Below are 13,337 nucleotides of genomic sequence, written 5' to 3' on the forward strand. Positions count from 1 at the left end.
GTGGAGGATGGGCCCTTGTGCCTGTGTGTTAGGGAGCTCTCCACAGTGCTCCTCAGGGGTGTGCTGGGGTCCTTGGTCTGCAGGGAGAAGAGTCTGAAGCCTACAGGACTGGTCAAGGCTGTGGCCTCATCTCTGGTCTTAAAAAGCACTCTACTGTGAATGGAAGAGTTGACTTGCAGACAGGAGCGTGTCTGGCCACTCAAGGCTCCTGAGCTTGTGCTGCCTCGCTGAGGAACACTGCCGCTATGAGACCTTGCCATGAATTCCCCATCGTCCCCAGAATCTCCTCCATGGAAGGGATATGCAGGACCCAGCCCTGCCCAGCCTGACCGCCTGAGGCCACCACACTTACCCGGGCTTCCCGCTCAGCGTCCAGCGTGCCTCCCACCTGCTCCTGAAGCAGGGCGTAGGCCCGCTGCAGGGCCTGGTACTCCCGGGTCAGCTGGCAGAACCGTAGGTCAGCTTCTTCTCTGGTCGTGGTCTTAACACAATGGAGAAGAAAAATTACTCAACACGTGACATCGTGTAGCTTTGAGCACCATAGTTGACTCATGAAATCCCACTCCAGATCTCACAGCTTCTGCCCAGGGGTGCTCGGAGCTGGTCACTGCCAGGAAGCAATGAGGGCCCCATTGTGGAAGGTCGCTGCTTCACCATCAGCCTCTCCAAGAGCTCCCTGGCCCTGGGAACCCCTGAGCGGTGTGCAAGCAGGTCAGAAGGGTGCCACACACAGAGCTGGCCACTCATTCCTGGAGGGTGCCTCCTCTGCTCCACCCCTCCTGGGATCCCTCCTAGGGAGACAGCCATGAGCACACAAACGTGCAGACAACCAGGCAGCATCGGAGTGCCCTTCACAGTTGTGCAGAACTGGAAAACACACCGGGCCACAATCAGGGTGCGCTAAACACAAAGCATGCATCTACATGCAAAGCCCCGCAGGGCCACAGAGAGGGTGACATATTTCAATGCTGAAAGAGGTCTGTCGCTATCACTGACCGGACAGAGCCAGTCATAAAGCCCTGGTCTGGTGGCTTCTATTTAAGTTAATGGGACAGGATGTAGAAAGGAAACTCATGTTGGGACAAAGGCACATGACCTAAACAAAGTCACCCAGACACCCACGCAGGACACACCCACGAACCACAGTGTCTCTGGCACAGTCAGCCCCACCCCCAAAACGCAGCTGGCACTTGCGGCTAAGGATGATGAGCGAATGGGGAGGACCATGTCTTCCTCCCAGCAAGAGAAAGGGCATCACTTGGAGAAGTGACAAGTATCTTCTGAAGTTTTGGTTCGAAGTGGCAGCGCAAAGAGGAGGGTTCCCTGAAAACAGATGTGCCAGTACACACAGCTCACAGCAAGTTCTCCTGTGGTCAAATGGACCCATGGCAGAAGTGAGCCTGGAAGTCCTAATAGAAGGGACTTCACAGGAAAGGCCACCAGGAGGAGCAAGGAGCCCGTGGGAGACAGCTGCCCGGAGTCTGCGTTTGGGTGCCAGGAGGGGCAGTGGGCAGCCCCAGTGGGAGCAACTTTGAAAACCCAGGGAAGCCACTACGAGACAGGTGGCAGCCACCTGCCCCAGTTGAGGGCATCGCTCCAGTGACAAGCTGCCCAGGGGTGTCTGCTCAGACCCTTCTCCCCAGGCCCCTGCCTGGGCTTGGGACAAAAGCCAACAGAAGTTGTAGGGAAGAGAGATGGAAGGGAGAGGGAGGGAGTGCAGCCAGGCTGGCACAGCCCGACAGAGGAGGGAAGCCCACGCTGAAGGGAGTCTGGGGTAAAAGAGCCATTGGATGCCACTACTCTTGCCACTGAAGACCCAGGAAGCCATGGGGTCTGCCAAGACCGCGCAGTCTCCTGAGGGGCTCAGCTGGAGGGGAGGGAAGGCTCTGCATGGAGGCTGTGGACCTGTGTGTGCACAGGTGGGGGACACTGCGGCTCCACTTCCCCTTTATGCCCTGGGTTTCTCCCACCATGATGCTTTCTCTTTTGTCCCAAAGGCTAGTCATTACTTCCCGAGGTGGGTGTGGGTGCGTGTGTGGTGGGGGGACAGGACCTGACAGCACTTCTCACTGCAAGGGGGAACACGACAGGGCGACACAGTCGGGCATAGCTGGGCCCTGGCAGCTGGAGTCCTTGGTGAGATCAGCGCTGGGGAAATGAAGGGCTGCCCCACGGCCACTCATGGCGGTATCCTCCTGGGGGGCAGAGGGACCTCCTTCCCTTGGTCCCGTGGCTTTGATAATGCACAGTGAACGGTAGCCTGGGGCTTAAGCTCCAGGCGAGTGAGCAGTGAGCATCAAGGTGGGAAGTCTGCACGTGCTGCTGCCTGCTTACGTCTTCCAAGTCCTCCTCGGGTGTGGCTGGGGTCCTGTCCGTCCTGTCTGTGTTGTAGGAGGTCTCTGACAATGTTTCTGAGTCCACGGACTCCTCATCAAATCCAAAAAATGTCTCCACAACATGCTTCTGCAAGAGGCAATTTGCAAAAAGTTAGCAGGAACAGAAGGAGGGTCACCCCCAATCCCACTCTCATGCCGTGCATCTGGCCACTAGGGTACCCCTAGGTGTGGCTGATGGGCTTCATAACTGATAAGGTGGGAAAGAGGGTTGCCAGGCTGTTGCAGTGCTGACCAAAACCTCTCCGAGCCCCAGTCCCTTCTCTATTGCGTGGAAGAGAACCCACTCCCTGGGTCCCATGGGTGCCTGGCTCCAGGACACTTGACAGCACCATGCAACACCGTGCTGTGGTGCTCGGCTGGGTGTGGGCCAAGGGAGAGTCTGGTCCAAGAGTCAAGCATCTGAGCAGGAATGACAACACCACAGCAGCAGGCACGGTGGGGGAGCAGGGCCTGGCCAGCTCTCCCCAGGCTGTGCTGAGAGACCATTCCCTTAACTGTTCGTTACAGACAACTCAGAAGGTTTACAGTCAGGACAGCGTGATGGCCCTCACGCACTGTCACGCAGACTCAGGCGGCGCCAAGGCTCTGTGTGCCACCTCTGGTTTACCCTGCCCACTCCCCCTTCCCTGCTCCCAAGAGCACAGGACACGGAGCCTGGTTCACCCATTCAGCAGGATGAGCAGCTGCCATGGGTCAGACATGTCAGGCCAGGGGGATTCCTGTCCATAATCAGGCAGGGTCCCTGCCTCCAGGAGCTTCCGTCCAGAGATATCAACCAGTCATCCCCTGATCCATGCCTTGTAAGGGACACTGCTTTCTACTCCCAAATAGCCTGGGAAGGACTTCCATTTGTTTTTGTGATCAACAAATGTTTTTCAAGAAACTAAAAAAGGAACTGTAACTGTGTCCCGGAGACCGACATCCCCGGAGCCAGGGTGCTCCCGCCTGCAGGCTTTGGCCAACGCTGCAGCACATCTGCACACTGGGGAAGCGGCCGAAGCTCCACAACTGAGGCCCTGGGGACTGGTTCAGACGGCAGGGCAGGAGACAGGAGGGCTGCCCCGCCACCGGCATGGCAGGGTGTCTGAAACAGCTCCGCAGGAGGGTCCAGCACACACACCCAGAACACCCCACCCTTGGTATGGGTCCTTCTGCCCACTGCCTCCACCTCACACCCACTTCCTGGTTTGCTCTGCGGCGTATGCCTGCCCTGGACTCCAGACCTGGAGAGGGTGCAGGCCGTGTAGGTGACCCTCGTGGCTCCCCACGCCTGCTCCCCATACCTTTACCTGTGTCCAGCAGCGGCAGCAGCATCTTCTGGCTGCTCAGGCTCCAAGCTCAGAGGGCCTCAGCTCTCCCCACACCCCCACATCCATCTGCTCTTGGGGAGAAGCCCGTGGCCTGCCTTCCACTGGCATCCCGCCTCTCGCTCCCTCTACCAGCCAGCACCTCCATCTTGGCCCAAGCCTCTGCCAGCTCCCATGGAAACATTAAAACCCCTCCGGTGGTCTCCCTGCTCCTTTCTGCCCCTGTCCCTCAACCTAGCAGGCAGAGTGACTATCATGAAACAAAGGTGTCACATGGGTCTTGTGCTTAGAAACCCCTTTTGGTGCTCCATCATTCCTGAATGAGGTCAGGGTTCCTGTTATGGTACAGGTGGCCTGCATGATTGGTCTTGTCCTCTCTCCTCCATTGTTCTACCCAACCATACTCCCAGCACTCTCCTGCACCTTACATAGGCCTACCACAGGGCCTTTGCATGGCCAAGGCAGTCTTTCCCCAGAATCCGTATGCTTCTCTCTCTCCCTCTCTCCTGTTGGCTCTTTGGCACAAGTACAACTATATCAAAAAGGCCTTCCTGGGTTGGGGCTGTGGCTCAGTGGTAGAGCACTCACCTCGCATGTGTGAGGCACCGGGTTCGATTCTCAGCACCTCATATAACTAAATAAAGGTTCATTAACAACAAAACAAAATTTTTTAAAAAAAGGCCTCCCTGACCACCAGGTCCACATCCCTACCAACCACCGCACCCCAGCCTCCTACCTCCTGCCTCTATTTCCCCTACGTCTGTTACCGCCTGCCATAAGATTTATTTTGCCTACCTGTACATTTCTTTGCTTCCCCTCTGGCATGGAGGCTGCATGAAGCAGGGATTAGGGCCCTTTCGTCCCCTCGACAGCCAGGGCCCCTCACAGGGAACAGTGCTTGTTCAGTGAGTATGCTCAGCCCGTCTCTGTTAATGCACTCAAAGCCAAATGGTTTGTGTATCCTCAAATGGTTCTCGGTTTGCACGTGACACTCTCCCCACTCTTCAGGCAGCCAGCACCAGCCGGGCAGCCACCGGTGCCGCATCCCAAGTGACCAGACAGGTAGAAAGGAAGCCTGTCAGGCTCCACCAACTCCAACTGGCATTCCTCTCCAAGGAAGGTGCAGACCACCACGTATTCAAACCTCCCCTCCAGATACAAACCCCCGCCCGACTGCAGCATCGGAAGCTCCCCGGACCTTCTAGACAGAGGCGGCAGTGATGTCCAGTGGGGCAAGGGCACCTACGCAGCACTCGAAGCTCCTCTGCACACACAGCAGCCCCAAGCTCCTGGTTCCATGCTTCTCCTGGGGCCACTGGCTGACTCATTTCTTGTAAACAAGGCTAACTGCCAGGCCTCCGGGGACCGGGCTGTTCGTTGGGCTGACAGGTGGCAGTTGTGCAGGGAGGGACCCAGGCAGCATGAAGCCACACACCTCCACGGGACTAGGACACAGTGCCAGCTGTGACCATCCACTGTGGCACTGTGGCCAGCTGTGGGCTCTCCCCAGGATGATCTGCTTTTATAAACCTGTGGGCTGCTAGTTAAGTACTCCCTTACCAAGGCCCATTAATGGTATTAACCACCAAGACCCTGTGCCGACCTGGGCTCAGGTAGAGCTGCCCTAGCCAATGGCCCAAGTGGGGATCCCTAGATAACTATGCCCCAGAGATCAAGTCTCAACGAACTGCCACCCTGAGGGAAACAGGCAGCCATCCACGGAAAGGAAACCCAGCGCTCATGGCCAGTCCCTGTGGCCCTGTGACAGTGGAGATGAGCCTGGGACACTGCAGTCCACATGGTTTCCATAGCAATGAGAAGCAAGGCTGGGGCATGCCAGGCTGGGGTGGTCTGTCTTCCTCCCTACGTGATCAGGTGGTGGGTAGCCTGGAAGCACCAAGTCTATTTGTGCCATTCTCAACACAGAGAAAAAGACCCTCGTGTGCAAGTGAACCCAGTGGCCATCATCTCTGAAGACCGTGCAACTCATTTTACGATGGTTTTTCCAAATATACAGGAAATAATGCAATGCCTGCTTCCTGAGAGGCCCAGGAGACCCCCCAAAACACGGCCTCCTCACATGCCTGGTAGAGTGAGCTTTTAAAAAAGGCCAAAGCAGGGAGTGGTGGTCACCCCTATAATCACAGCAATTCAGTAGGCTGAGGCAGGAGGATCGCAAGTTCAAAGCTGGCCTTAGCAACTCAGTGTGATCCTAAGCAACTCAGTGAGACCCTGTCTCTAAATAAAATATAAAAAGAACTGGGGATGTGGCTCAGCAGTTAAGCACCCTGCATTTGATCCCTGGTACCAAATAAACAAACAAATATTTTAAAGGCCAAGAGTGAAAGAGATTGTCACGTTTTCTGCATCTGGATTATTCTAAAAGCCCCTGAGCACTCCTCAGATCCTTCAGGGACAGACCCCACTGCTTGCTCACTCTGAAGGTACATGCCATATCCAAAGGGCTCACCCTTACCCTTCCCTTCTCCTTACAACCAACGGCACGCCTGGCTGACTTCTTTCCACAAACTAATTCAGGCTTTAAGTGTAGCTATGGCCAAAGCAAACCCTTCTTCTCCCTGGACACCTAACACCCAGGTGCTCACACTCAGCAGGTGGAATGGGACAGGGATGAAGTGAGATGCCCACAACGGACAGCCCCTCCACAGGATCCGGCCCCTCCCAGCCCCTCTCCCTGTCTCCTCTTAGATCTCTCACAGAACCGCCTGGAACCCCTGGGGGTTTGGGTCATAGCTGGGGACTGTCACGGAAGCTCCCCTCTCTGCCTGCAGCCAGCTGCTTACCTTCATGCTTATAGGTCATCTCCTGGCAGCCAGAGAAGTACAGGCACACCAGGGCACAGAGGCAGAGGAAGAAGGAGAAGTACAGCACAAACAGGACGTACTCCATGGTGGCCAGAGGCTGCAGGGCACGCCGTGGGATTGGCTCAGCCAAAGGCCACACTGTCAGCATCCGCCTGCAGGCCCTTCAGCCCAAGGAAAGGCGTGATCCTCCCCAGAGCCCTCTCCTCTCCTCACATGCCTGTCATGTTTCTCCAAGGCTTCTGCAGAATCCGAGGACAAGAACGCCCAGAAGGAGCGCCCTGGGTAAAAAGGATGTCTGAGCTGGTGCAGGGCCCAGAGCCCTTGGGGGACTTGCCTCACAGAGCCCTGAGCTGTCATCAGGAGCACTGCACAGTCCCCAGGTACAGCAGCAATGGCAACACACCTCCACAGGGCGAGGACACAGTGCCAGAGAGCCTTCTCCCTCAGACTAGAGCCCCACACGCAGCGGTGCCTCTTCCTTGCGTGCTTGGGAGAGAAGTCTGAGCAGCCACCATCCCACATGTACCCCAGATGTGCACCTATCCCCCCGCTTCCCTGCAGTCACCTCCACGGCATTCATTTTTCCATCTGGATAGACTAAAGCAAACCACTGTCAGGGAAACTGGACCCTTGAACCAGAAAGAAGTCCTCGGGCGCCCTGTCCAGGGACGCCCAGAACTGTCCTGCACTTCTTGGAGAAGAAAGCCTCACTGGACATGATGTCAAAGGCAAAGACACTCATGTTGGAAAAGTGGAGAGCATTATATAAGAAAGTCAAACTCCTACACTGACAGACACCAAAGCGCAGGAAGGCAACGCTGAATTCACAAGGGACACACGGCTGAGTTCGCAGAGCTACCTCAACCCCGGTATTACACGATGCTCCGCTCCTTTTAAAACATGCCTACGGATCACGTTCCTCATCAGCGCTGACCAGCCCTGTGCCTCACCTTCCCAGGGAGGTGCCCTCCAGCCAGGGTTGGGCCTGGGTCAGTGACGGGCCTGTGACCAATGCCAGCCCTGGGACCTCTGCTGGAACCGGGAGAGACACCCTCCTACTGCAGGGGTTGCCCGGCAGGTATGAGGCAAGCCTGATGCTACTGGAGCCATTTGGGTCTCTACATGGACACAGCCTTTGAGGAAGAAGCCAGTCCAGAGAAAAGCAGAGGTGACAGAGAGGTGGGGCACATGGACTCAGCCAAGCCTGAAGCAGCCCCACCCAGATGTATCAGCAACCTCAGTTTCTTTCTTTAAGTGACTTCATTTTTAACACTAGAAACAACAACAAATAAACACACTGGCTATTGGGAAAGAGAGACTTAATCCTAGCAAGCAAGTCTTCTAAAAAACTGTCATGTAGTTCTGGGGCAAACTTAAAGGCTAATTTTCACACCTGGATCCTCAAGAGAAGTCAAGGACAGTCTTTGTCCTGCACGCTCACTGGCTGCCTGAGCCTCAGGGATTCTTAGTCTGCAGAAACCATGAGGTACATAGAGTTGATCTGGTTCCTGAACCTACTCAGGCTCCCTACTTAGGCTGCTAAAAGGCTCCATGCCTGTCACCTGACGGTTCTACAGTACCCAAGTCAGAGAGTCCCCAGAGAATGGCTAGAGAGACAGGGGACAGGAGGATTGAGAACCACCCTTCGGCCTCACTGCTTAGCCAGCTAGGTGTAGCCTCAGGCCCTGAGTCCACTCAGAGGAGGTAGGAAGTCCAAGGACACCCTCTGCTTTTTCCCAGTACGAGTTCCCCTGGAGACCCAGACATCAGAGGGTGCTGGCTCCAGTCCTGCTCCTACAGCTGCTAGGCAGACCATGTGGGCCCCCACCACTCCCTCCCTCAGCCCCAGCATCCTCAGAGCCCCAGGGAAGCAGACACAGAGAGGGACAGTGACAAGATGTGGCAGCATACACGGGGCAGAAGGAGCAGAGAGCTGAGAAAGCTCAGAGCAGCGGCAGCTAGCCCAGCTGGACACGGGACTGTGAGGCCCAGTCTCGAAGGAGCCAGGGACAGCGAGCAGGGGAGGTGAACAGCACCGGCCTGTGCAGAGGTAGAGATGAGGTGGTATGGAGAGGGCAGGAACTGGCCCAGGTATGCAGGGGGCCTGCGGCCCAGGGAAAAGGAGAGGGAGCCTGCAGGGTCTGACTGGCGCCTGTCCCTTATTCTCACAGCTCTGGAGGTGGTGGGGAGATTCTGGGAGCAGGGTTGCCACCAGGGAGCTCTTGCAGTGGTCACAGAAAGGGGACATAGTCTGAACCAGGCCCTGAGAAAGCAAGTGACCTGGACAGATATGACTGCAATCTGGAGCCTTTGCTCCAATCTTCTCCCCACAGGGCCTGGGGTCCCCTCCTGACACCAGGCAGAGGACAGAAGCCTGCAGGCCCAGCTTCCACCACAGCTCCTTGCAGAAGTTGAGACTCACCACCCTGCTCTCCCCAGCCCTGGGCTTCCTGCCCTGTTTCAGTGAATGACCTAGAACCAGCAGAATCTCCCATCTTCCAGAGTCTTCAGATGGGGTCTGAAGGACACATAGTCTTTGGCTACTCTAGACAAGGTGCCTTTGGCAGCTCTGTGGCCAGGTCAGGCTTCTGAGCTCTGCTCCCCCGAGGCTGGCTCTACTCTTCTCTTGCTGCCTAGTAACCTACAAGCTTCCACGGGGACCAGAACAGTGCAGACCATGTGGGCACTGGTGCTAAGTACTGGGTGTGGCATAGGACACAGCCCCTGCTCCTCACAGGTGTCCTAATGTCCTGTCTCCAGGACCCACTCAGGCCCACCTTGCCCCCCGGGCTTTACCAAAGGGCCTCCCAGCAGGGAGGACACAGAACAGTCCCAGAGAGGCTTCACACTTCTGATGGGAGTTCAGACACCCGCCTGGTGGGTTGGCAGGAAGTCTTGCCATCCGCTTCCTCTCTTTGCTAAGAAATGCATGGGCTGAGACCTGATGATTGTTGTGAAGCAGGGACCCCATGTCAAGGATGCAACTGAGCCACAAGAACAAGCCCTTCCAGCTGAGGGTCACAGTGTGGACAGGGGGATGTAGAACACCTGAGAGTCACCACTCTGACCCTCAGGAACACAGTGCTGTGCTGGCAGCTGCAAGTACCTGGATACACAGGTGTGACAAGCCCCCATGAGCTCATCAGCTGCCCACAGAGCGGGGAGGGACCATCAGGAATAAGGCCAGTTGCAAACACTTTCACATGGGGAAGAAAGATACATGCCCACTATGGCCAACGCCAGGCACCCTGCACAGGCAGAGGTGCCCGCAGCCTGCTTCCATCCTCCCATCTGCAAGGCAGCAGACTGGCCTCAGGCATCACTGGACCTCATGGACATGGCTATTTCAGGGACACAGGTTCTGAGAGTCTGAACACCTAACCAATGCCACATTGCCCATGGCTGCAACTGCCCTGCCCCCCGCTGCTCAGAGCCATCTGAGACCCCAACCTGGCTTTCGCCTGAGGCCTGTGAGCCACCAGCACCCCTGTTAAGCACCTGTCAGATGCTGGGGGCTCAACTAAGCTGTGGCTTCTGTGCCTGTGGCATAGCTCACTGTCTGGGTGGGGACCCTGCTGTCAGGCCTCCTGTAGAGCAAGCCCCTCCCCACACCTAGGACCTCCTCCCACAACCCTGACTGGGGCTAATGTGAGCTGCATTCAAGCAGCAAGCTCCTGGGCAGACAGTCATAGTCCTGACCTGGGGGACTTCCAAGCCTGGTGAGACTCTGAGAGAGTCAGGGTCCTCAGGGATGCAAAGGCCTCCAGGAAGATGAGGGCTGGCATCCAGGACTCTCCTTTGGCCCCATCACCCCCAAACCAGGGCACGGGCATGACACTGGAGGAGGTCTGTGCAGGGGTTAGTTGCAGAGTCCAGGGAGGTTCACAAAGCTTCTTCTGAAAGAGCCTCAGAGGGCAGGAATGGTACTCTCAGCCCTCTGGAAATCTCTGTAGTAGTCTGAAGTGAAATCCCTGGCAAAGGGGGAAAGTACTTGGCAGCATAAAGGACAGAAAGCAAGGGAGCCACTGACAAGGGAAACCTACTGAATGCCTGCAGCCTGTAGGAGAAGGAGGGCAGCCCGGGGGGATTACTAAGCGTGCTCAGGACCCGAGAGATGGGAAGGTCCATTCCATCAGCCCCTCCCAGGCTAGGAGTGAGCAGGAGCACAGGGAATGCCCTGCACTGAATCTTGAAGAGAAGCAACGGTGTTGGTAGGCCCAGGCGCAAGCAAGACCCTGAGCCAGCTTGGAAAACTTTCCATGCAGATTCCCAAATGCAGCCTTCTAGGAACATGATACTCTCCATTAACATGGCCGCATATTCCCATCCTTCTGGACACCCCAGCATCCAAAGACAAATGCCTTTTCCAGTAAAGGCAATGCACTTATTCAGCCAACAACTACTTAGGGCCACCTGCTCTATGTCATACAGTGAACAAGACATGGAGGGCAGGAAAGGCAGCCCCTGCCCCTGCCTGCCGGGCACATGGGTGTAGCAAAGCACGCTTCGCTTCTAACCCTCTGTAAATTTATCTTCCCATCAGAGCATTCTGAAATCAGGAAAAGGGGGAAAAGAAACCTTTTATATTCCAGGCATTCTGATTTAGGTTGAGTACCCCTCATCTGAAATGCTAGGAACCAAAAGTGTTTCAAATTTCAGTTTTTGAGATTTTAGAATATTTGTATATTCCAGAAATCTACACTGGGCACTGTGCGCAGCAGGGGGCGCACTGCCCCACTCAAAGTTGCGTTTCTCACCATCAAACCTACATTCCACCCACGAGGAATCTATCCAAGAGAACAATTCAGACTACAAATGACAGCTTTCTGCACAAAAGGGCTTTGCTTTGGTGACATATATAGAATCAGAAAGTCTAACACTAGGGTAAAGGGTAGCTAAATAATTTGCATAGTCCCTTAGTAAAATGTTCAGCAGTCAGAGAATACAACACAACAGGCCCAGAGGCTGGCTGTGGGCACAACAGCTACCGCAGCTATCCTAACCCAAGGTCCTGGACTCAAGCATACCCCAGCAGCTGATGGAGACAAATGCTCGGCTCATCTACTCAAAGGATCACGTAGCCATAGAAGTTCATGTGCACGATGGCCATGAGTAATGTGGATAAGTACTTATAGGACAATGTTATAACTCAAAATCCAGGGAATGAAAGAGTGTTCCATGCCAGGTGTGGTGGCACACACCTGTAATCCCAGCAGCTCAGGAGGCTGAGGCAGGACGATCACGAGTTCAAAGCTAGCCTCAGCAACTTAGCGAGGCCCTAAACAACTCAGTGAGACCCTGTGTCTAAATAAAATATAAAAAAGGGCTGGGGATGTGGCTCAGTGGTTAAGTGTCCCTTGGTTCAATCCACGGTACCAAAAAAAGAAAAAAAGAAAGAGCATTCCACAGCCACAGCTGGGGGAACACACTGAATGACAACGGCCTACAAGGGGCATGTCACTGTTCACCTCCCAGGGTTCTGTAGCACACTTAAGTTATTTCCACTGTAAAATACACATTTGAAGATAACAAGTTCTACCCAAAGCACTACCCACTGCTGAGCGTCTAAGGCCAGCATGTAGAGACTGCACCTTGGCCAGCTTGGTTTGGTGGTGGACGTTTAGACCTTGGAGTCCCAGACTTGCATTTGAATCCAGCCTTCTCAACCTACCATTTCTCTTTGAGTTGTTTCCACATTTAATATCTGTATGTCTCCTGAAACTATGAAATGGGAATACCACACCAGCCTCACACAGCAAGCCTTCAACAAACTCTGCCTACCTTCTGCCTGCAGCACTAATCTTCATGCACCTTATTGGCAGCCAGGGGGCAGCAGTGGGTCAGACTGGGCTCAGATATTTTATTTGGCCTATAGCACAGTAGACTTATACCAACATTTAAAATCCTGAGATTTTACATAAAGCAAAGGGTTATGGATTGTGTCCCTCCTAAAAAGGATATTTTGAGGGACTAGCCCTGGCACTGCAGAATGGAAACAGGGTCACTGCAGTTGTAATTATGAAATTAACATCAGACCACGTTGATTTAATAGGAAGGTGGGCTCCTAATCCACTGACATCCTCATAACCGCTGCCACGTGAAGACATGGAGACCCATATGGAGACAGTCACATGGGGACAAGGGCAGAGTTAGGGTGGCACAGCTGCCGGCCAAGGGAGCCAAAGGCTGCCAGGAAACCACCAGCAAGTTGGGAGAGGCACTGAATGGGAAGGACTCCTGTGGACTTTAGAGGGAGGAAGTGTGGTCCTCCTCACACCTGGATGAGACCTCTGCCCTCTAGGACAAAACATTTCTGTCATTCTGAGACATCCATTTTGTGACAGTTTGTTAAGACAGCCCCAGGATACTAACGTATAACACTTCTCTTCAAAGACTGGAAGGCCCGACCTGCCTGGCCCATCTTCTTATAGCAACCAGTATTCTGGGCCCAGTTAGGCACAGTCCCTACCACCTGGACTCCAAGGCCTCAGGTTCTTGCCATCACTGTCACATCTGCACAGCTGTTGGCCTAACAGACGAGAGAATGTCTCTACAACCATATCTCTATCAAAGACAAAGCAGGCAGTGCTCCTGGTTCAGTGAAAGGGAGAGGAGGCCCATGTTTTTGTGGTGACAGGTTCACAGGTTCAAGTGTAATTGATGCTTTTTTATTTATTATTATTATTATTATTATTTTTTGGACTCACTCCAGACTCACAACCCAGCTTGGCCTGTTGGCCTTTGAAGTTTCACAAGCCTTGCTCAGTGCTCCCTTTACCAGGGCACTTGGACACTATCACTATGAGAAG

General features: G+C 54.6%; 1 protein-coding gene across 1 annotated transcript in view; it reads right to left on the reverse strand.

Moving 5' to 3' along the window:
• Jakmip1 (janus kinase and microtubule interacting protein 1) overlaps nt 1-13,337 on the reverse strand; it is a 129,741-nt gene that overhangs the window by 29,339 nt on the left and 87,065 nt on the right. The window contains 2 exon segments of the mRNA XM_047566598.1: nt 353-481; nt 2,335-2,463. Coding sequence (XP_047422554.1) covers nt 353-481; nt 2,335-2,463 — 258 coding nt within the window.

This window comes from Sciurus carolinensis, chromosome 10 (genome assembly GCF_902686445.1).
Source record: "Sciurus carolinensis chromosome 10, mSciCar1.2, whole genome shotgun sequence".
NCBI lineage: Eukaryota > Metazoa > Chordata > Mammalia > Rodentia > Sciuridae > Sciurus > Sciurus carolinensis.